This window comes from Hippopotamus amphibius, chromosome 9 (genome assembly GCF_030028045.1).
Source record: "Hippopotamus amphibius kiboko isolate mHipAmp2 chromosome 9, mHipAmp2.hap2, whole genome shotgun sequence".
Taxonomy (NCBI): domain Eukaryota; kingdom Metazoa; phylum Chordata; class Mammalia; order Artiodactyla; family Hippopotamidae; genus Hippopotamus; species Hippopotamus amphibius.
This window is the reverse complement of record NC_080194.1, coordinates 63,422,234-63,447,232: the sequence shown is the minus strand read 5'-3', so window position 1 is coordinate 63,447,232 and position 24,999 is coordinate 63,422,234. Positions and strand designations below refer to the sequence as shown.

At 34.9% G+C, this 24,999-nt stretch overlaps 1 protein-coding gene across 1 annotated transcript in view; it reads left to right on the top strand.

Annotated features, from left to right (window-relative positions):
• TMEM135 (transmembrane protein 135) overlaps nucleotides 1-24,999 on the top strand; it is a 246,458-nt gene that overhangs the window by 207,605 nt on the left and 13,854 nt on the right. Inside the window, exons 7-9 of the mRNA XM_057748266.1 lie at nucleotides 18,465-18,506; nucleotides 21,700-21,846; nucleotides 24,294-24,363. Coding sequence (XP_057604249.1) covers nucleotides 18,465-18,506; nucleotides 21,700-21,846; nucleotides 24,294-24,363 — 259 coding nt within the window. The remainder of the gene's footprint in view (nucleotides 1-18,464; nucleotides 18,507-21,699; nucleotides 21,847-24,293; nucleotides 24,364-24,999) is intronic.

Below are 24,999 nucleotides of genomic sequence, written 5' to 3'. Positions count from 1 at the left end.
TTTAATCTTTAGAAAGTTACTTCTGTGCAGGCTGCAGTTACTTTTGTGATTATGTTGAACTGCATTGTTCAGATAGCAGCCATCAGCCACACACAGCTATTGAGCACTTGAGATGTGGCTAGTCCAAATTTAAGGTACTTTAAGTATAAAGCGCACACCAGATTTTGAAGACTTAATATGGAAAAAGACATAAATATCTTCTTAATAATTCATTTATGTTTTTTGTTGACATGATAATACCTTGGATATATTGGGTTAAGTGAAATATGTTACTAAAATTAATCACTTTTTTTTACCTTTTAAAAAATGGCCACTAGCAAATTTAAAATTTTATATACACAGCTTGGATTATATTTCTTTTGGACAGCGTTCCTCTAGCAGATACAAGACTAGAGATGATCTCTATAGAGATGATTGCAATGATTCTGACTGATCTGGTTGATTCTGGAACCATCATTTTATTTTCGATTGTTATAATGTTAAGTTCTCTATTTAGGATTTTATAGTGTGCTATTTTGGAATGTAGAACTCTTGGAAAGTCCTTTTTGTTTCTCAGGGCATGAACCAAAAACCATCTTTGCTTTCAAAGAATTTAAGCTCTTAAAATTTTCATTAGCCCCAGACTTTCTCAATTCTGAAGTTGGACCTTTCTAGCTGGTACGGCTGTTACCTGGCTTTTCCTCATCCTTTTATTATTAAAAACCTCAAATTTATTAACTTTATCTCAGTGATTCCATTTATTCCATCCAAAGCTTTTGTCCTCTTATAGTCTGAGTTCTTCTTTACTATGTCTATAGTAGAAAGAATACAGGCTTTAGAGTCAGAAGTCTTAGATTCTAATTCTTCCTTCTCTAGTAGTTGATTAGCTGACCAATCCTGGACAAGACACTTTTCTTCCTAAATCTCATTCTTTTTAATCTGTGAAATGGATGTTATGAGGGTCAAATAAAACATCATACAAATGTTGTTATTACCTACCCATGTTCTTAGTCAGAGGTCTTTATAATCTTTTTGACAGTAGTTGACTTCAAGGGTACTATCCTTTCCTAGTACCCCTTATTCCTTGCTGTTTATTTTTATTATCATTTTAGATCTTCTCATTCCCTCGTTCATTGATATTTGTGGTTCTACCAGTCTTTAGTCCTTCTAACAGACTGTGATTATAAAGAAAAATAGAACAAATATGTAATATTGTTCACAAAATGGAAATCATCGCTTGGAATCTGTACATAGATTTTTAAAGGCTGAGATTATAGATTGAGAAAAAAAATTCCAAACACCAAGGGGGGAGGAAGGAGAAAACCATAAATTGTAGAAAACAAGACCCAAGGAAAAGAGAGAAAGGAACTTAACATGTACTCAATACCTGTCTTGTTCCAGTCATTGCTCTTGATAGATGATTGTATGTTACCTCATTTTAATTATTTCCCTGCCGCCCCGTCTAACAGAGGGAGAAGCTGATGACCAGGCGTGTTAGCTAATTTGCTTTTAGTTTATTCAGGTCCCTCCTTATTGTTTATCTCTGTTCCCCCCTTAGACTTTGTTTGTTAAATATTGTTTACTTTGGGCATTTGAGTTCTGTGCTAATGATGTAGATAGAGTTGGTCTCAAATGTACTAGCCAAAGTAAATGAAACTTGAGTATCTTTAAACAAGGATACCAGATATGAGATTTATGAAATGTGTTTTGTACTGTTTTGGGGAATATAGGTCTCTAGACCAGTCTTTAGAGTGGGTGGAATGGGTGTGGCAGTAATTCAGGAAGCCTTCCCCTCCCATGCTAGAAATGTCAACAGAACCGTCAAGACTGAAAGCTGCTGAACACTAAAAATGAAACCCTTCTCAATGTCTGATTTTCTTTCCCACATTCCCTCAGGGCCCAACTCCCACTATTCTGCCAGCTACTCCCTTTCCTGGTAGGCAAAGCAAAAATGAGAATTGTGAATTTGTGAGTTAATGCTGCAACCTTCAGGGCTAAATCCAGCTTTATTTGAAATGTCTTCAGAAATGTGACTTATAACAACAGTTTCTGCCCACTTCCCTCAAAGCTTTCCTCCCTGTCTACACTTCTCTGCTTCTTAGCTCCCTGATGCTCTACCCCATACATGGCTTTCTCAGATTCCACCAACATATTCCTACCCTCTGACTTTCTTACTTACTTTTTCAGAAAGACCCAAATGTCTTGTGGCAAATATTGACTTGTGGCTAATATTGAGATAGGGACTCAAGTGTAGAATTAGTAGCAGGAGTAAATGAACTCTTGAGAAAGAAATACCATATTTTCAATTCCATGTCCTCATATCAAAGAAGGCTAGACAGGACATTCGTAAAATATGATTTGTAAGTGCACTGGTTTCTGAAGAAATCTTTTTATCCCTTAAGGAATTCTAAGAAGCATCTGTTGTATTTCTAGAGCAAATAATCTTTAACCTCTCCATTTTTTGTTTTATTTAAATGAATGGATACTTGAGAAGCCCTTGTCTCCATGTTCAGGCCCCTACAATTTTTCTACTAAAAAAAAAAGTATGTGAAGTGTTCCTGTTGCGTTGGGTAATTTTATTTCAAACTAAATACAAAACTGTTATTTTCTTCTGTCCTGGTGTATGATTGTCTTTTGTGTTTTCACTTGACTCTCCCTCCTCTTTAGCCTCTTGGAATTTTGCCTCTGAAGCTTGAATCCCCTTCCTTTTTTTCTGAAAAAATGAGATGCAGAACAAGGCATGGCTTGAAGTCAAAAGTAAATTCCTGTATTTAAGTGCTAGCAACCGTTACAGCCTCCATGAGGCCAAAGCCTGCCTATCAACCGCTTGGCTGTCCAGTGACCATATATTCTAGGAAAGGTTCAGTTTTGATACATTGTTGCCAAAAAAATCACTCTGTGTATTAAGAGTTTGGCAGGATACTGAAAATCTAAAATATAGTCCACACATACAAACTGGTTGGAAAACAGAATACATTTTTCATCAAGTTAGAGTCTCCGAGAAAAACCAAGATAGTTTGGATTTTAAAGTTTTCTTCCCATTTTTCCCTACTGTCAGCCTCTACAGGGACCCTAATTATGTAGCAGTGAAAGGAAGATTATTTTCTGCATTTTTAAATATTATTGCTTTTGACTCAACAGCATTTCAGTTTATATATGCAGAGGAAAATATAAAATTACAAAGGATGGACACTAGCTAGGACAGTATTTAAGGAGAGAATTAATGTGTGATTAGAACCACTTAGACGTGCCATACACCAGCTTTGCTCATCTTTAGGAAAATAACATATATGACCCTAAATATGTCTGTGTGTGTGTGTGAGATCTTGCTAATATCTTTAATGTATCTTTAAGCATTTCTAATGTAGGCTCATTAAATGTTTTAAGATATTTTCTTGTTAATTATTAGATCATGTATATATTAAATATCCTAAGATATTTTCCTATAAAGTATTGCATGAGTATGTTCCACCTTTCAAAACTGGTAAAGTAAGAGGATGTTGCAGAAAGGCAGCTTGTAACAAATATAGATGGTACTGTAAACAATATACTCTGTTCTTAATTCAACAGAACTCAGTTATTTGCTGTACTTAATTCAACAGAACTCAGTTAATTTTCACATATAGAAGTTATTATAAGCTAATTTAGAAATAGATAAGCTACCTGAAGGTAAAAATATAATTTGGAACATTTGAGTATTTAGTTTGTTCACTTGTGTTAGAAGTTATTTTACTTTGGGTAGAATGTTAATTATATAATATTTTTTCTACTTAGAACATATAAATAGACATCTTAAGTGATCCCTAGGATGGAACATTTCAATCCATTTCATATAAATTTAGTATTAATTCAATTGTATTTAAGTTTGAGACCTAGAAGCAGATTGTGACTCTATCAAGTTTGAGCAAATCGTTAAAATTTATAGATAATATTTTGTATCAGAATTTTTAACTTGTGAGGAATCCTAAGGATCATTCAGTTCCATCTTCTCATTTTACATTTGGAGAAACTAAGGATCAGAAACATAAGTTTCTTTTTAAGGTCTTGTAACTATTTAGTGAAAGAGCCCAAATTAAATTCTCAGATCTTACCATGATCAATTATGGAGTCTAAAATGGGACAACACTCACCAGAAGGAAAACAATTAATCTCTCAGTGTATCACGCTGTGTATATCTACTGACCTATTTGTGGATGACCGATCATTTCTGTTGAAATTCATGATAGCCTTAGGACTGTTCTAAGTCATTAACATTGTTGGCTCTGATAAAGTAAATGAAACATTGCTCAAGAAGTAGCTGTGTTTTCTTTCTCTTGCATTTGAAATTATCAATGCCACATGATTGATATCTAAGAAATACCTTCCAGATGGCTTTGTTTTTTGTTTACCGAACTCCATTTTGCAGTGGATGTCTTTGAAAGAATATGGATCTTAGAGTTTTGGATGACCTTTAATTCCTCCCTGTTCCTTATTTAGGCTGGGCAGGTAGGGTTTTGTTTTTGTTTTTAGGATAAGCATGACTGTTTGTATGTAAATCCATTGTCACATTTTATGTATACATTAAAAAAACTTCATTTTTCCAAATAGTTTGATGAATTTAAACCTTTTTATTCTCATTTTGTACCCTGGTAGAATTTCACTCCCAGTAAAGCTTGAGGGAAAATAGAATATCTTTTTCTAAAGTTTCTCAAAAATATCAGGTTATTCCTGTAACCAGTCCCCTAATCTTCCCTCCTCTGCCCAACTCTTCCAAAAAAAGATCCTCAAAAGTGGAGTTAAAAGGCTGATAAGGGTCATCATACTTAAGATTTCCCATGAGATCCTCATAGAAGGGACCGCTATGAAGGGACCTCCCCGTAAAAACTGAGAGCACTTTGAAAACAATACAGTTTTCCTGGAACCTGGGAGAGAAGTTTGCAGAGACTATAGCTGATGGCAGAAAGACTCAGACTGTCTGCAACTTTACATTGCTTTAACATCAGGAATGGGATGGGAAGGGGAAAGCACAGTAACAAAAGAATTGAGTATGGTGTTAATCACACAAAGGTATATAACTGTTCCATCCAATATGCCTTATTGGAAGTCTTGGTTTTTACCATCCTTCTCTGTTCCCACAGTAAATAAATTATGTGACTATTAATTGTATACACACAGAATAATGTCTAGAACTACATTATGGTTGCTGGCAATGAAGTTACTCTCTGTGGTAGAGATAGTCTAGATGAATTCCTGATTGCAAAGTGAGAAATAGAGAGGTTTGGGGGCTTTTTTTTTTATTACAACAGCTAGTATTAATTACCTAGATTTTATAGTACCTTAAAGTTTAATAGCTGATGTCTTCATTTAGTCATGGTTTTGAAAAATTATTTTTAAACCAATTTTTAATCTATCAGAATGTATTAAAGTGTCTTAAAGTTGATGTATAGTTTAATCTATTATCTTAAAACAAAATAAAGAGCAATATAAGTTTTTAGATGGCTTTAATATCGATTGCTTTCAACAGAATTCAGTTTGTAAGCTGATGTTTAAAAAGTTTAAACAAATACTGCTAAGTGAGATTATAGTTTAAAAATCAACAAAGAGATAGGATTCAGTAGTAGGTCATGAAAACTACACTTGGAATATCTTTGTTAAACACCAGTCTGGTCATGTCATTCTTCTGGGGCTTGGGGCCTTTTGCCTTATAGGTAAAGTTCAAATTCGTTTTTGACATGGTTTGGCCTATGCCAGTCTTTCTCTACTCTGTTCCTTCTTCCTATGTGCCATTCACATTAAACCTCTTCAATTCCCAGAATACCCAATGTTCTCTCTTTTTTAAATCTTATATATATTGCCCTTCTCTGCTTTCTTCCTCCGCTTCTTCCTTTTTGTGCCACCTTAAATATCTCTTTTTTTTTTCTGGGTAGCCTTCCATGACCAAGCCAGGGTTAGACACCTCTCCTTTGTGCTCCTTTAGCACTGTGTGCTTTATATTAAGGTCTTTTCTATAATGTAGACACACTTTTCACTTACATGTATACCCTGGATTGTGAACTCCTGGAGAACATGGACACTGGCATCCCCTGTCCTTGGCAAACTGCCTGAGACATAGTCGACTCGTAGTAAAGATTTGTGGAATATTTAACTGTGTGAGTGAGTCAATGAATGTGAATAATGCCCCAGCCTACAAACTTTATGGTCTCACCTCTTTTATTCAATTACAGTTCCTAGTTCAGTGTAAGCATGCCTGTAGCAGCATTCCCATTCCTGTCTTTTAGAGTTGATAGTTTTATATTATAGTCACTGTTATATTTTATTTGGGGTGTTAAAAATGGCTCCTCATTCAGAAAGATCAGAGACTGCTTTTTAGACTCCTATTTATGCACATTTATGTCTAAGTGTAAATTCATACCAAATTATCAGTGAAAAAAACTAAAAAAATTTTATATTAAGGATGAACACTGGGAGTTGTTAGTAAGTAATGGGGTAGCTGATTTTAGAATAAACACTTTTTTTAGAAACTATTTTTAAAAAACTTAGAATTGCTATTAAAAAAAAAATGAACCAAAGAAACATGGTACCCAATTAGAAATATAATTACTCAAAAATACAGTGTTTTCAGTTACTACACAGATAAAAATTTCTTTCTTTCAACGTATATTTATTGAGTGACCTATATGTTATGCACTGATATAGGCACTTGGAGTACATAACTTAACAATGTGAAATTCCTGAATGCCTTAGTAATTAGAAAAAAAAAAATGGAGCTCAGAACACACACATTCACACACACTTATGCACATATGTAAAACTAATTAATATGTTGTAGACAAGCCTATTTATGAAATTAGTAACAGATTTTAAGAATTATCATACTTAAAGTCAGATATTGAAGTTATTGTGTAAAAGACTAAATGATTGTAGGATTTGGGAGGAAAAGGGGAATTTTGCCTTGAATTTCCTTAAATATAATAAACAAATACAATTGATCTTCAACAATAATATGCTTGGCGTGTTTTGGTAGGCTATGTTATTGTTCAACAGCCTTTGCTGCCTCTCCCTGGGGAAACATTATACTCCCTGCCCTATTAACATCATGCCTGACCTTAGATTTGCTTTGGCAAATGAAATATGAGTGGAAATGATTTATGTTTACTTTTGAGCAGAAGCTTTGAGTCAGAACACAGTGTCCTGTATTCTCTTTTCTCTCCTTTGACAATCAGCAGATCTGAATAGACGCTTCTCCATCATCCTAAGGCCTGAAATAAAGTTGGCATGTAGTTGAGCCATAGCCAACCCTTGTTTGACATTTAGCATGAGCAAGAAATAAACTTTTGTTGTTGAAAACACTGAAATTTTATTACTGCAATATAACCTAACCTGTTGGTTCTCAAACATGAGCATGCGTTGAAATCACGTGGAGATTTTGTTAAAATGCAAATTGTACAGGTTGTTGGCCCCACTCTTAGAATTTCTGAATTCAGTAGACCTGGGATGGAGACCAAAATTTTTATTTCTAAGAAGTTATTACCATCTGATGGCTGTTGCTGTTCCAAGTGGTCCACACTTTGAGAACCACTGACCTAGTCACCTTTCCTGACTAATATGGTCTGTTAATTTATATTTCTAGATACCTTACACAGTAAATGCTCTAATAATAAGATGCAAAATATTTCCCAGCCTCATTATTAAGAAAGTAAACTCTATATAAACTGCCTTTGATTTCTGGGACATGGACACGCAAACTGCCATAAGAAAACCTAAATTTGGAAGAGTGAATTAGATAACTATGGAAATTACTGTCACATTATCCAGAGCCAAATAAAAACTGCCAAAAATATGCAAAGAGCAAAGGAAGTTTGAGAAATAAACAGACACATCTCATTGCGGGAGAAATTGCCATTCCTGATGGACTTGGTAGGAATTCTCTTGAAAAAGGAGGGTGGTTAAAGAGAGGATTGCATATGGAAGGACCAGGTGACTAAAATGAGAGAGATAAAGTGTGAGATGTGTCTGAAAGTAACTACTAATACAGTTTGCTGCTGAGAGACAGATAAGGGAGAAGTGATCGCATGAATTTCTTTTAGAAGTCCAATTTCTCAGTGTATAAATCAAAACACAATAAAACTTCATCGCAGTCCTGTTTTTTGTACTCATGTCTGGGATTGAGGTGCTTTTGGAATTTAAGTTGCTAAAGGTGGCAGATTAATACCAAGGGTAGGCCTTATGACTGTCCAGGAAATTTTGGAGAGAATGATGTAAAAAATAGCTGTTGTGAAGAGGGAGGTGGATGAGTGAAGCTAGCATGGAGTGAGGTCAATCATGTTTCGATGGGAGGACATGTGGAGAAGAGGAACAGGAGATGGGTTCCTTTAAAATTATCCATGCTCTTCGGTACTTTGTAAAGTCTTTGCATAATATCAATTGGAAGGATTTTGCTCTGTCCCTTCATTCAGGTGACTTGTGATTTCTCTTCTACAGTGCAAGATCCCCCGTCTTCCCTGTAGTATTTCTTCTCCACAGTGAGACCCCAGCAGGCACAGAGAGTTATTTGATTGGGATGTAAAATGATTTTATTGTTGTATGAGGATATATTGGACCAAGTGATCTGGGGGCAAATCACTTAATCTCCCTAGGCCTTGGTTTCTTAATCTGTAAAATATAATTCTCTCAGGTTCCTTTAGTTCCAATATTTCATCTTTCTAGTACCATTTATAGTCCAGGAAGATTTGAATATGTTAACTTGCCCACTTTCTGTCATACATAACACAAATTAAGTTCATAGTCTTTGAGATGAAGTAAACTGTAGTTTTTAAATGAAGATTTTTCTTTCAATGTTAGGAAACTCTGTAGTTCTCAGTTAATCAAAAAATTGTTTTCCGAAAGCATCCAAAATATTGTTTTTGCTCCATTATTCAGAGATAGATATTTTATTTATTTTAGATTTGAACTTTGATATTAAATAAGCATAACTTTATGAAAATGTATAGCCTAAATAGCTGCTCATTTTGCTCAATATGAAAACCAATTACCATGTTATTTTAATGACATAGATGCCAATGTGCATTTGAAAATAAATTAATGTTGATTCAAAGATTCTGTAAAATGGAAAACATTTGTTTTAATCTTTTTCCCAACCATTATAGGAGGGGAAAAAAATGAAAATACAATCTTGAGATCTTTAAAAAATAGATTGGTTCAGTATTGTGGTTATAATTTTGTTTAATTTTTGTCTGTAACAGCAATGCCATGATTTTATGAAACTTGCTAAGTTTTTTCTTGGATTTATATAAAACACCATTTTGATCTTAAATTTGGTTTTTGCCTGTTGTTAATATGTCAAGTGTAAACACGTGCCATTTCCTTTGGAACTGCAAACAGTTTAGGTCCAGTGGAACTAGAATCTGTTCTTTTTACAAGTATTTTAAAGTTTGACTAGTATTGCTATTACCAGTTCATTTTGAGAGGGAAATTCATCCTAATTCACATTTCTTTTAGAAACAGTCTGAAGGTAATTCTTGGTTTCTTAGCAATTGAAGACAGCTTGGAGCACGACCTTCTTTAGTTTGGATTTTAAAGCAAAAACAGTTCCAGCCTCTCCCAGTTTAAGGAGAAATCTGATTCTATTGGAGTTGTTACTGTAAGTTTGAATCCAAATGTTTCCAATTTATATTTAGGACATACTAGAAAAAAGTACACAATAATCATCTGGGGACTTGCAATCATACTTGATTACCCATAACTGCTGCCTTGCTTTAGCAACTTTCCTTAGGTTATTGAGAACAAAGCTAAGCACCAGTGTTCCATTCTGTATGAAATAAATGTACTGTAAAATATTTACCAGAATTAAAAATAATATTTTTAACATACTGGAAAAATTCATTATTTAAAGGAATCCAATTGAGGATTATTTGGAAGATGTGTAATGTGTTCATGAAGCAAACAAAATAATCTTCCACAAATTTCTTCATGTATTGCTGTTCCAATTTCAGACTTTTGTGCGTGAGCTTTCTTAAAGTAGGAACATAATATTAGTTATTTTGTTTTCTCATATTAAGTGCCATATGTGGGCTGAAACCAAACTCTCTGAGTCTGTTTTCCTCTTCAAACAATAGTAAACTTAAGGGGGAAAAAACCTGCTGTGTGTATGTAAGCAATGTAGTGTATTTTAATTGCACATCACAGGTTCTGAGGAGTAAATTGAAATGATTGATTTAACCTGTTGGAGTGTACGTATGTGATTTGGATACTAAAGATTTTTTTAAAAACAAAACTAAAATAAAATCTTTAAATTAATTCCATGTCTGTTTTTCCGATATTCTTATGATGAACAGGTGTCAATCAAAATCTATAGCTGTTGATCAAGTGTCAGTTACTGAATTATAGCTGAGTACTAAGATAAGCTTATACACCTGAAAACAGGTTAGGTAAATTGATTAGAAAAAGTGGTTTTCACTTTCATGTGAGATTTTAAAAACAAAATAAGAAAAATTTAACTTAAAAAACTATATAAAATGGTATGAGTGTTCTTTATAATGAAGACAACTGTGAAAGACAAATTCAGAGCATTTAAATAGACATTCTATTTTTTTAACCTTTAAATTAAATTTTTCAGTTGTATGCACTCCAAACATATTTCTGTTTTTGGTACCAATGATAATTAGATAATCAGGCAAAATCAAAATTTTGAAGATCCAGCTATTGTCTACAATTGTTATTTATAACTAAGTTCGTATGCCATTCTTTTCATACCTCCAGTATACTTGAAGTTTAAGTATTTTCTGTTTTAAATAATTTTGTTCACATATTATAATAATGTAACTTTTATTTTTGCTACTGAGTGGCTTAGGTGATTATGATATAATCAATAGAATAGACTATTTTAAGAATTATCAGTGTGCATGACTATTTTAAATCCAATTTGCCTTTTTTTTTTTTGCCAGTTTTTTTTTAGCATCTTTAATTGTGCTTTTGCGTATGTGGGTGGTCCCTGACTTACGATTTTTCAACTTTATGATGGTGTCAAAGCAATGCATATTTGGTAGAAACCATCTCTGAATTTTGATCTCTTCCTGAGCCAGCAGTGTTTGTTTTGATCCTCCCTAGTGAGGTGGGGCAGCAGGTCCCAGTCACACAAATCGAGAGGGTAAATAACCAGTACACTTACTCCCATCTGTACCCATACAGCCATTTGGATTTCCCTTTCAGTGTGATAGTCAATAGATTAGGTGAGATATTATAAAATGGGCTTTGTTTTAGATGATTTTCCCCAACTGTAGGCTGATATAAGTGTTCTGAATATGTTTAAGGTAGGCTAGACTTAGCTCAGCAAAGATGTTTGGTTGGTTAATTGTGTTAAATCCATTTTCGACTTGATATATATTTTTCTTTTTAGGAACTTTTATTGAGATATAATTAACATGCAATAAACTGCAAATATTTAAAGTATACAACTTGACCTTTTTTTTCTTATTAGTAATGTATATATGGCAATCCCAATCTCCCACTTCATCCCACCCCACCCCGCTTTTCCCCCTTGGTGTCCATATGTTTGTTCTCTACGTCTGTGTCTCTATTTCTGTCTTGCAAACTGGTCGATCTGTACCATTTTTCTATATTCCGCATATATGCGTTAATATACGATATTTGTTTTTCTCTTTCTGACTCACTTCACTCTGTATGACAGTCTCTGGGTCCATCCATGTCTCTACAAATGTCCCAGTTTCATTCCTCTTTATGGCTGAGTAATATTCCATTGTATATATGTACCACATCTTCTTTATCCATTCATTTGTTGATGGACATTTAGGTTGCTTCCATGACCTGGCTATTGTAAATAGTGCTGTAGTGAACGTTGGGGTGCATGTGTCTTTTTTTTTTTTAGGCTCTTTATTGGAATATAATTGCTTTACACTGTTGTGCCAATTTTTGCTGTACAACAAAGTGAATCAGCTGTATTTATACACATTATCTCCATATCTCCTCTGTTGCGCGACTCCTTCCCACCTTCCCTATCCCACCCCTCTAAGTCATCACCCATCATCGAGTTGATCTCCCTGTGTTATGCAGCAGCTTCCCACTAGCTATCTATTGGTAGTGTAATATATGTCAATGCTACTCTTTCACTTCGTCCCGGCTTCCCCTTTGCCCCACCCCACAGATTGTGTCTTTTTGAATTATGGTTTTCTCTGGGTATTGCTGGGTCATGTGGTAGTTCTATTTTTAGTTTTTCAAGGAACCCCCATACTGTTCTCCGTAGTTGCTATATCAATTTACATTCCCACCAACAATGCAAGAGGGTTCCCTTTTCTCCAGCATTTGTTGTTTGTAGTCAACTTCATGATATTTTCAACTTAGGATGGATTTATTGGGACATAATCTCATCACAAGTGGAGGAAGGCCCATACTACTTTTCTTAAATAATTTAAGGAGATAGATGATGTAAAATGCAGGACTAAAGAAATTTAAAGCTGAACTCATGAAGTACAAATAAAGTAATTAAGCTCTAAGAAAGCACTACTGATACAGGAAACTGTATGTCAGAACTTTTAGTCAAGATTATTTTCATTTATTTGACAAACATACACATAACTTTGCAGGTGCCTTTTTTAATGATCAGAGATGGTATATGATTTACCTTCACATTACTCATATGATCCGCAGCACAGTGTCTTCTCTATGTTAGGTGCCTGATACATGATTATTGAGTGAATAAAGATAGATGCTATAATATTCAACCAGTATTTGAGTTTCCTTCTAACCAATTCAATGAGTAAAAAAAGGACAAAGGAACTCTGACGTTGATACTTAATGAGTTTCTTTTTTTTGTCACTGTAGTCACCTAGTTAACTGTGTTCATTGGGATCATAGTTTCAGAAAATTCTATCTACATCATTTGTTTCAGTTAGTAATTTTATGCCTTTAGCAAAACTTTTACAGTAGTATTAATTAGTAAAGTTGACTGTCTTAACGTTCTCTGCCATAGTGTTGGTGAAATAGAGATGAATAACTTATTACACTGTTTAATCTGTTCCTGTATGTTCAGATATTGATGTTTTTAATTAAACAAACTACACAAATAATGTTTAAATGTATACTTGTAAAAATGTTTTAAATGACATATGAATATAGAGAGTAAAAAGTTATATTCTTCCTTCATGTCTTTTAACCCATCCTGCTTCAGTAGGTAGCCTGCTAACAACTGTTTGGGGTATATCCTTTTGACCACATTCTATAACATTCTGTGTGTATATAATGAAGAGCATTTTATATTTTATCATTAATAATATTTTAGCATTGATGCTTAATATAGCAATAATGTAATCTTTTATCATTATTGAGATTATAGAATTGCTTGTACTTAACAGGATTTATTACAGGTCTTTCTATAGTGTCTATATCTATCTCAGTAGTTGGTCTTGTAATCTTAAAGTTAAAAAAGAAAAGGTTGCTTTTTCTCAAGGGTTATAAAGGCTATTTTTCCCAGTTCTACAGTTTTTTTAGATGTAATTACAAAGAAAAATATATGCAAAATATTTTGTTTCTAAAATGGAGGTATGTGCCTAATTAGATGAGCAAGTCCCGCCCCCCTGCACAGCAAAAGATATTTCAAAGACTCGTATTGTCAGTGAATTGATCAATATTCTTTATCAATGCCAACAAAAGTGGAAAGCTTTATTTAAAAAAAAAAAAAGGAAAAGAAAAGGCTGCCTTTGAACCTTTGCAGGAATAAGTTCCATGTCTAAATTTTATAAAGCAACAGGCAAATGTAATAGTGTACAATATTGTAATATGTAACAATATTACAATAATGTAATAATATTAGTAGCAACCAGTAATCTCAAAACGAATTCAGGATTTTGTTTGTATGTTTGTTTTCTTTTTTAACTCTTGACATCGGTCATTATAAGTGATTTAGAATAATTCATTTTTTCCATTATTATTTCAAATAATAATACAAGCACTAAATAAAATGATAGTAAGTGATGAAATTACAGAATTAGAAATCATTTAATGAGCCAGATATAGAGGCCATTTATTTCCAGGCTCTTTTTTAGTAGGTAGTGAGATTAAGCTCTTACATTCCGTGATTTGCTGTAGGTTGCTAGGGAAGTTATGACTAGTATCTGTTTCATTGTTCATATCAAGAGTCTTTCTACTGCCTTAGAAATATTTAAAAGGAGATTTATAAAAATACATTTTTTATATCTATTATATTTACCAAATAAATGAAAACTGTCTAGACAAAAAATTTTAGGAGTCAAGAGTTCTCAGTGTTTTCAGGTTACTAGAAAGCATATAATAAAGCAGCACATTTACATCATCAAATTCTATGTTGGTGCCAAATGATAGCATGTTCTTAGAGAGTTTTATAACTGTATGGAATAATTGGAACAGGAATATCACCTATCATTAGAAGTCTCATATTTATGATATTTATTTGGGGGACTTTAATGCAATTTAACTAAAATTTATTCAAAACATTTTGAACGCCTATGAATTTGTTTTTAAAGGAAAATTTGCAACAAGATGTTTGATGTAGAAATCATATCAAAGAGCTAGAAATTTCTCCCAAAATGGTTCACTAGCGACATCTGCTGGTACAATGTTGTGATAATGGTAAAAGTATCTCATGGAAATAATTTCATGGAAATTAAGACTGAGATAAAGAATCTTTGTAGGCAGAATTTTTCCTTTTACTATCATTTACATTTCTAATTGAAAAAATTTGTCTTTGTGGTTCTCTCCCATTGGCATTTGACTAAGAGTATTATTGTAATAACAATAACATTAAACTTCTTTATACTTTCTTGTATGCAATATGTAATTCCAACCTGAGCCTCTGTGATTAGTTGCTTATCTGCTAAGTTGTTGGATATAATGCTGTTGCAAATTCTTTTTCCTCTTTGTCTCTCCTGGCTTTGTTTTATATCATACATAGCACAGAACTTTGCAAATGTAGAGGTTGAGTCATACTAGTTATTTATGTCATTTGCAAAGACTAACTTTAATAGGAAAGTTTATGTGTACATGAGTTAAACGCATTATTTTTGTGCACACTCAAAAGTTAAAATGAGACTTTATAGCAGAGAATGGATTGATTAGGAGAAATGAAATTTTTTTTCTTTTATAGAAGAGATTTTCTGCATTACAAGTTATGGAGGAATGAAAAATACTCAGTCCTTGAATATTTTCTTTATTGACACTTAATTCCTAGATGAAGGTATCTGGCCCCATGGATTTAAGTACTACTTATAAACGAGTCAGACCTCTCCCTTGAACCCAAATCTATATAGACAGCTGCTTTGCTTCCTTAACATTTCCATTTATGGCTCACATGCAGCTCAAGCTTAACATATTTAAAACAAAACTTTGATTTTTCTCCTCAAACCTGTTTCTTTTGTAGTCTTCCTCACGTCAATAAATGGATATTTTATCCCTCTCTTTGCTCAAACCAGAAGTATTTTAATAATCTGTAAATCCTCTCTTGTACCCCACATTCAAACCATCAAGCAATTCCACCAGCTCTGCTTTTGAAATACATTCAGAGTCTTAACGTTCCTCTCCACCTCTGCCACTGTGTCTGCCACTGTGATCTAGTCCAGGCACAATCACCTTTCTCCTCCTAATTAACCTCCTTGCTTCTAACCTTGCCCTCCTGTAGTCTATTTTCCAACCAGCAGCCAAAGTGTTTATCTTAAAATTTAAGACAGATCTTGTCACTTCTCTGCTGAGAACCTTCCCAAGTCCTTACCATGCCTGCAGGGCCTACAGGAATTGTAGACCACTCGCTCCCTCCACAGCTGTCACTGTGACCTCATTTCCTACCACTGCTTACCTCCAGCTGCAGTAATGCACTTGCTGTTCTCCTTACATGCCACACAGACTCCTTATCGAGGGCTTTGTACTTGTTCTTCCTTCAAACTGAAATGCCCTCCCCTCAATTCAGTAAGGTTTCTGATCAAATTACCAAATTCCACCTTCTCAGAGAGGCCCTTCCTGACCACAGTATGTTAAAAACAAACAAACAAAAGGCCCAACCTGATCACAGTTTCTCCCCTTGTCCTGCTTTGCTTTTTGCAGTAGCGGTTATCACCACATGGCATACTTACTTTTTCTTATCCGATCTCTCCCCCATCTAGAATGTCAGTGGTATGAAAGCAGAGATTCTGTATTGTCCACTGTTACATCTTTAGAACCTAAACCAGTGCTTGCACGTAGTAGGCACTCAGTCAATATTTGTTGAATAAATCAGTGAGCCTTAATACATGAATGGAGAATGTGTTTTGATTTACATTATAATAACCGATTCCATCAAACAGTGAGGCACCTTTTAATGGGATCTGTTTTGTATAAATCTTTATGTTTATATCATACTTTTTACATTTAACACAGAATACAATAGTGTTTCATTGTTAGGTTAGGGTTCAGACAATAGTTTTGGTGTCAAAATGCAAGGCAATATTACTATTTTAAAGATTCTTTTTCTGGGAATAATTACTTTTTTGTCCTTTTGACATAGACATCTGACCCTCAATTACATTAACAGACCTTATACACATGAATGGAAAGAAGAATAGCCCCTTTTGAATCCATGCTAAGACTTTATCAATATGAAGTGCTTCCCACAGGGTTCTGCTGAAAGAACCAAACTTCCATCATAATGAAATTGCAAATTCATTTGTAGATGCCCTTTTATATTTGAAAGCTACTTTTTGATGTTTGGTCTGCAGTTAGATTTATTGTTTAAGGTCACAAATGTGCAATCCTGACTAGACCAAATTGTCAGAATCCTTTTTCTATTCAACATTGCACAAAGACAAATGGCTATCTTTTAACAATAGCATACCAGAGCCAAAATTTGTTCCCAGTTGTACATAATCTTTAAATCAATCTGCTGCTTTCTGTTTTCCAGTCAGTAGACTCCCAGCCTACCCCCTCACTACCCCACCTATTTAGAAATTACTCAATTACGGGTTTTAAATTACTGAGAAACACTTTCTTCAGATGGAAACAGATAACTTTAAGAATTTTAATGCTATAATTTTCCCATGCACATTTTTAGCTTAACATATAAGCTATTTTGCCTTCACCCTCGTTCTATACATGGTAGATAATTATGTAGTATGTTAGCTAAATTCTCTGGTTACATTCTCACTGTTAACATGACCACAAAGTAGATTATGGTGCTTAATTGAATTCTTAAGTGTTTTAAAACATTTCAGTGCACATGGATTAAGTTTTTTCCTGAGATTCTATGTGTCCTCTGATAAAAATGTATATATAAAAATTTAAAGATAAACTTCTTATATTTTTATTCACTTCCTTTGTGACCTTTCATATAAAAGGCATACAGAAAGAATTGCCCAATTAGATTTAAGGCTGTACCTTTTGTCCGAGAATATCCAGTGTCTGATGTTAACGTATGTTAGAGCATCATTCTATCACCAATCTTTATAGTTTCTGCAAGGAGTTTTAATACTAGGTACACAAAGATTCTCTAGTTGATGGTACCTATGGAGCAGACCACGAAGACCAGCAGTATCACAATGCCTGTATTTGAAAATCTTGTTTGAATACTTTTTGCAGACATGAGAATCTTCTCCCCCTCGTATTTGCCATGTAGTTTGAGTCTTCTCTAATTAAAAGGAATACACTGTTTTAGAAGGAGGTGTAAGAGAAAACCATGACTTTTAAGTCAGGTGAACTCTTTTTTTTTTTTTTCCCCCTGAATTCTGTCTAATATTTATTTTGTGACCTTTGGGAAGCTGCCACATTTTGGGGGCCTCTGCCCAGCTGTGCAATAGAGAAACAGCTATCCATAGTGTTGTGATACTGTGGTATAAGTGAATGAGACAACACATATAAAGGGCCCAAAACAACGCCCAGCCATGGTAAGCACTCATTAATACTTGGAATCTTCTCTCTGTGCTCTCCTCCTCCACCCCCTATTCCTCATACTCATTATCTGTTCTGATTGGCCTTACTCAGAAGTTAAAATTGGTAACTGAACTTGATGCCTTTTTGTGCCTGCCAACCCAACATTGCTCTGCATTCACTGAATTAATAAGTAGGGAGAAGTCAGGACCTTGAATTGACCTATACGTAATACCCAGCAGGTGTGTGTGACCTTTTTCTTCACAACAAATTGCTCCCCCAGGGACTGGCTAGGGGGAAGAATACTCCACTCCCAGCCTTCATTTTAAGTCTACATGGATCTCTTAGAAGATTTACTTGAAATCTCTCTTCAACCTGCACATCTGAGAATTGAGCCTTAAATTATGTTAATATGACATGGGAAAGCATTATCATTTTAATCATTTTGTGTAAGACGGCTTGCTTCATTGTTTGTTGTGTGACCATTTGTACTGCTCAGATTATTGTCCAAAAAGAGTTTCACCTTTAAGAGAAAATCATTTTCAGGAAAAATTTTAATAGCTATTTAATAACACTACTTTATATCTCAAAACAAGTTATTTTTTCATTGTAAATTTTTATTGTTTTAGGTGCAAAGATGGTTTGAAGGGATTTACATTCTCTGCGCTAAGGTAAGTTGCATATTTTATTTACCTTTATGTTAAGAGAATTTACAAGTTAACTTGTTTAAAAAAAGTAATATCATTGTACCTAATTGTAATAAATACTTATTGACTCCCCTTTTAAGCTGCAAGTAAATTTAAAAGTCACAAAAGCAGCTTTGTGGACATTTCATTAACAGAGTAATTTGTTAATTTTCCCCCTGAAAATCAGTCAGCCAACCACTATTTTGGGGGCCTATTGTGTGCCTTATACTATGGGGTATTAAAGAAGATTACAAGAACTCTCTGTTTAAGGAGCTTGGAAAGACAGATCTACACGAACAATTACTGGAAAAATTAAGTACGTCATTGTGTGGTACCGGATTATGGGCTCCGTTGGGGCAGGACTCATGTGCAGTCAAACACACTTTGGATTATAAGTTTCGCTAGCGTCGCTGGAGTCCTCACCTCGTAGCCAACCTCTTAGCACAGTACTTGGCATGTGGTTGATACTGTAGAGGTGCTGCTTAGCGTTAGCATTGAAATTTAGAGTCCTTCAGGCATCTTCACATACGTTGGGAGATTAAACTTTCTATGTTATTGACTGGAGTATTTGTTTTGATTGTGGAAAATCTTCGGTAACAGTAACTAAATCATAACACACAGCAGTGATTTCTTCATGTCATATGTTTCATTAAAAGATCATGAAACGTATTAAAAAATAGCTTTTTGTTGTTGTTGTTGCATTGGCTACATAGGATTCTGTATTAAACTGAAAGCTGGTAACAAAATCAAAAGTTGGTTTTCCTAGAGAGAAAACTCTGGTGTTGTTCTGCATCTTTCCATAGACTCCCAGAATCCTTGCAAAAACTCAAAATGTGTCAGATATTTGTGTGTGTTTCTTCAAATCCACTTATAATGAAGGGCTGACGTGGATTATTTGCGTGTAACATTTTCTCTGTGTTATAGGAAAATATTCTGGAAGAATGGTTATTAACTCTTGTTAGTTCTGTAAGATAATAGTGGAAGTTATGGGAATAGAGAGGATGAAGGACAGAACCATGAGAGAAGAGCCAGTGCTGGAGGCTAAGGCTGATTCATTGTAGTTTAAAACATAGTTAATTGTGTACAAAGCTTGGTGACTAAGAACCCAGGCCTTAGAGTCAGTAGTTCCAGGTTTAAAGAATTACTGACATTTTTGGTTGTGGACAGGACGCCTTTTCATGTTAACTGTCATAGAAAGTATGGTACCTACTTCGTAGTGCTGCTATGAAGGTTAAATGACTTAATATTTGTAAAAGGCTCAGTACTGTGCCTGTCATATAGCAAATGCTCAGAAAATGCCTGCTGTTACTATATTCATTCACTGAGTATTAACTAAATACTCATTGTGTGCCAGTGCTATGCCAGGCATGGGGATGTCATACCAAGGAAGGTATGTATAGTCTCACAGATCCCACAGCGTAGTGCGGGAGGGAAACTGCTAAAAAGGTGCTTCCAGTACTGGGGGTTCACTGGACTGTGAGAGCGCAAAGGAAGGATGGCTCACTCACCCCAGCTTGGGGCAGGGCCAGCTTCTCCAGGGAAGTGAGCTCTGATCCCAATGGTAGGTCCTGGCCAAAAGAGCAGCAGTGTGAGGAAAGGTATGAGAGATACTATTGTATCTGTTCTAGAGTAGTTTTGTCTTGTTTATAAGGAGCAGTAGTACAGATCCCAAACTCTCCATTCACACCCATGATTAGAAACCAAATTCTTTTGGACCAGCAGTTACCAAGGAGGCACAGCTGCCATCTGGTGACAGACAGTCTCATTGCACACCCCTTACGATTTGATAAACTAGACGTTTTACCAAGTTTGTCCTAACGAGATGGATTGCACTTGTTGATAGTAAAAATTTTTCTCTCTTTTATGAGTATTTAAATTTGTCATAGTTCCCATGTTCTAGAATTTTAGTGTAGTCTTATTGATCTCCTGTTTTATCTATGTCTTGTGATACTTTTGAAGGTTCAGCAGGCAGAATTGGCTAAGTAAAGCTTAGGTATTATTCTTTATAGGAGCAGTGACTTTTTTTTTTTTGATAAATTTATTTATTTTATTTATTTTTGGCTGGGTTGGGTCTGCGTTGCTCTGCACGGGCTTTCTCTAGTTGTGGTGAGTGGGGGCTACTCCTCATTGCGGTGCGCAGGCTTCTCATTGTGGTGGCTTCTCTTGTTGCAGAGCATGGGCTCTAGGCTCGCAGGCTTCAGTAATTGTGGCACACAGGCTCAATAGTTGCAGCTCACAGGCTCTAGAGCACAGGCTCAATAGTTGTGGCGCACAGGCTTAGTTGCTCCGTGGCATGTGGGATCTTCCTGGAGTAGGGCTGTCAGCAGTGTCCCCTGCATTGGCAGGCAGATTCTTAACCACTGCACCACCAGGGAAGTCCCAAGAGCAGTGACTCTTATAGTGAAGGTGCAAACAGCAAAAATGAAAACTCTGATAAAGAGTATTGATTGAATGATATCTAATGATTGGTAATATTTTCTTTGTATTGTCTTTGGAAAAATATAGTGCAGTTTTGATGATACAGGAATGGTGTCTTCTCCTGGATATTAGATTTTTCCAAAGAGAACTAAGTAGTTTAGGATAACATCAAATTTAAGATTTTCTAATAATGTGGGGAAGACACACAGAATCTTAACCACTTTCTGATTCTCATTCTTTAGTTCCCTCTATTTCTCATGTGCATATAGATGACCACCTACTGCACTGCAGCTGTTTTATGACTCAAAGTGACATTAGATATAAATTTAGAGTAAAAAATGAGAAATGCATTCAATTGTAACTATTAGTACATTTTAGAGAACAAAATAGAATTTTTGTCATTAACACTATAGTAAATCCAAGTTAATAGTTCATCTGCTTTTTTGTTTGAAAAAACTTTAAGGTACCTTAAAAAAGCAGTAACTTAAGTTAAAAGGGTGCTTGATCAAAGTTCTATGCTCTATTTGATTTTAAGATGGCTGCATTGTTAAATAAACAGCTATTAACATCTCTGAGTATTCAGATTTCAAAAGCCTATTTTTTAAAGGATGACTAATTTTATATAAATTGTGGAAAATATTATTTTAAATGATAAGGTTCTGTTCACAGTGTATTTGTATATAAACAAAATCAGTTTATTTTCTCATTGATTTTTTTTTTTTAAGGTGAAAAATGCCTCTCATTGTGCTCTTTTCTTTAGGTTCATTGTTGGGAAGGAAGAAATTCCCACACATTCTTATTCACCAGAGGCAGCATATGCAAAAGTGGAACAAAAGACTGAGAAACAGGAGGAAAAACCAAGAGGAACGAATATAATTGCTCTAGTCAGGAAGCTTGTGGATTCAATGTGAGTTCTTTATTTTCATATTTTAGCACATTTTGTCACCATTTTATATGATATTTGTACCATGCCAAGGTACTTTTGTTTTCTTTTCAGGTTATATATATATATATATATTTAACCAGAAATTGTGCATAGAGTTTTATAAAAAGCACATGATGGCAAGTGAATGTTAGTTATTATTTCTGGCAGGACTGTAGACCATTATCTACCTTTAAAATAGATTTACATGAAATTGAAATACTTTTCTATTTCAGACTAAGCAGGAGGCTAGAATAGGGAACTTCGGGAAACGGATTAATATGTGCTAATTGAGTGTGCCAAGTGTGGAAAGGAGAAAGAAAAGTTCCAGGAGAGATTAAAGAAGATATAGGAATAAAAAGGAGCAAACCTTAAGTGAAGGATATTTTGCACGAGTGGAAAATTTTAGGGCTTTGGAAATAAAATGAGAAATCTTTATTTGTATATTATACAAAGAAGTCTGTTTCATGCGAATAAGTCTTCATTTGCATTTTGAATATTTAAGATATTTAAGGAAATAAATTTAATGGTTTAAAATTAGAATATCAGCCCCTAAAAATAATCTTGTAGTGATATTTTAGAGTGTGTAGCATGAGGAAGCAATATAGAAAGTTAGGGATCAATTGCAGGAAGCCGATGCCCCCTTTTAAGAAACCTGAAGAGCTGTGTTTGACTCATTTTGCCCCTCCCAGCTTTGTGACGTTGGACAAATGACTTAACCACTCTGCATCCCGAAGTCCTCATCAGTTAACTGGGGTTAATAACCTTTATTAAGGAGTGTCGTGTGCATTAAATGAAATAACATAGGAGTTGATTCACATACACCAGCACAGAGTAGGTATTCAAAAGTTTTACTGAATTTAAAGACTTTGTCTCCATTTTAGTGTACACTGCAGAAGAAGGTAAGAGGAAAGAAAGAGATAGTAGATGGTAGGAATAATTGTGGTAAGGGGTCCTATTAGTGGGAATCATGTCAACAAGAATCATAGGGGAATGCAGAGAATGTGTGATGTGAGTGAATGAAGCCTTGGGTATCAGAGCTGGTCGGGTCGTGGCAGAACTTCTCAGAGTAGCCTCAGTGGGTCCATTGGTGTGAAAGCAGGTCCAGGATAATATAGAAGCAGAGTGGATAATATAGGAGGTGGGCAGTCTTGCACTTGGGAAGCCATTTTAATGAAAGACTAGGAAAGATTAAATGACAGTATAGTTGATATCAGAATTTAACTTCACTAACAAAGAGAGTTTAACAGTTTCTCTCTAGTTCTGGCAGCCATGGCTGAGAGACATCTTTGAAGAGGACACTTAGAAGTATGAGGAGTGATGGTTTGCATAAGGCAGTCCTTCTCTGATTCACCCCTTTTCAGGCCCCTCGCTTTAATCACTCAACAACTTCGCGTGACCAGATATGTCATATCATTGTAACGACATAAGGAATGAACCGTTGCTGTCACCCTTGACTAGAAGAGGCTGTCTGTGTACTCCAGCTGCAGTGCAGCATTGGATTTCGGAGGAGGTCTTGATAATCAATTTGCAAATGGAATTAGAGAGCCAGAATACCACTCTGCAAGTTATTATTTAAAACAAGAAAGAGTTAATGTATTCCAACCATGAAGATAATTAATTAACTGTGGTCTGAAAGAGTTATAAAGACTGCTTATTTTGGAACATGAACTCTTCAAAGAGAAAGGGGGAAGAGTTAAACCCACATTAGGTAATTCTACGTACTTTTTTACGCCTAGACTGAATAAATAGTCCTGGAGTTGACATACAAAATATCTGTGTGTCTTGAACGGTAGTCCTCCCAGCAGAAATGTTTACTTACCACCGGAGGACTAAGCTGTTTACAGTTAAATTACAAATAACCTGCTTTTGAATTCCCACAAGATCTATTTCTATATTTATTTTCAAAACTGAATTTTTAATTCTAATACTATATCATGTTTCTTTCCCAGATCAAATATAATTAAGTATAAATTCCTGTAACCTGAGCACATTCTCATTATGACTTTTTGCTCAAGTACTGACTTCATGGATGATTTATGACCATTATATGCTACAATAAACTATTTAAAGCTTCCAAAAGATTTGGCAGAGTATAGAAATAACATATACATATTTTTGATATTTAGTCACAAATATTTACCAATATGGCTTTTCTGTTCCACATTCAGGTATTTTGACTGCAGTTGCATATTTTGTATCAAATATGTGAAATGGTGAGCAGCAAAGGAAAAAAAAAAAAACCTGTTATTGTTCTTCTGTGTGTCCTAAGAAATCAAAAGATGCACACATTTAGAAACAAGTTGATAATGTTTTCTTCTTTTTTTTGGTTAGAGAGTTTTAAGCCGATTAACAGACACACACACATGTGCACACACACACACACACACACACACATTTTAATTATATTGGTTTTTTTGGTTTAATTTCAGATGTAAGCATGGACCAAGGCATAGATGCTGCAAACACTATGAGGATAATTGCATCTCTTATTGCATTAAAGTAAGTATATAAATGTACTTTAATAACCACAGGGAATATGTATAGAAAGAACTTATTTATTAAAACATAATTTCAAAGTAAGTGGAAAAGTTGACAATAATAGCTGTCATTCTTTGCATTTGACTTGAAGAATAAGACACTTGTGAGAAATAAGTAACAATTTAGCTTTTGATATTCACTTACTAGATCCTTTGTTACATAATTTTTAAATTAGCTTAATTAATGTAAAACTTATAGAATAGAAGGTGAAGCAACAACAAAAAAGAGAAAAATAAAGTCATTAAAATTTGTCCGTTGCAAGGTATCCTCATTAGAGTACATCTTAGAACAAGGCCCCTGGACTGTGCTGTGTGCTGGGGAACCAGTAGTCGCACACATGCCCTGCACAGTCTGGGACAGTGGCATTTGGTTTGGGACTTGTAAAGCTGTTACATTTTTTAAGGCATGAAGGTAACTGGAGCATGTCCACAGTTGCTCTACATTAAGAAAGTTAGTTATGCCCACTGGCATAAATTCCCCACTCCCTCATATGTGAGTGTACCAGGGCAGGGCTTCGTACCCATCCCCCCTCCCATGCCAGCTCTGGGAAGGAAGTTAATTTTCATTGCAGTTAGTCTGGCACAGGTGGCACCATCT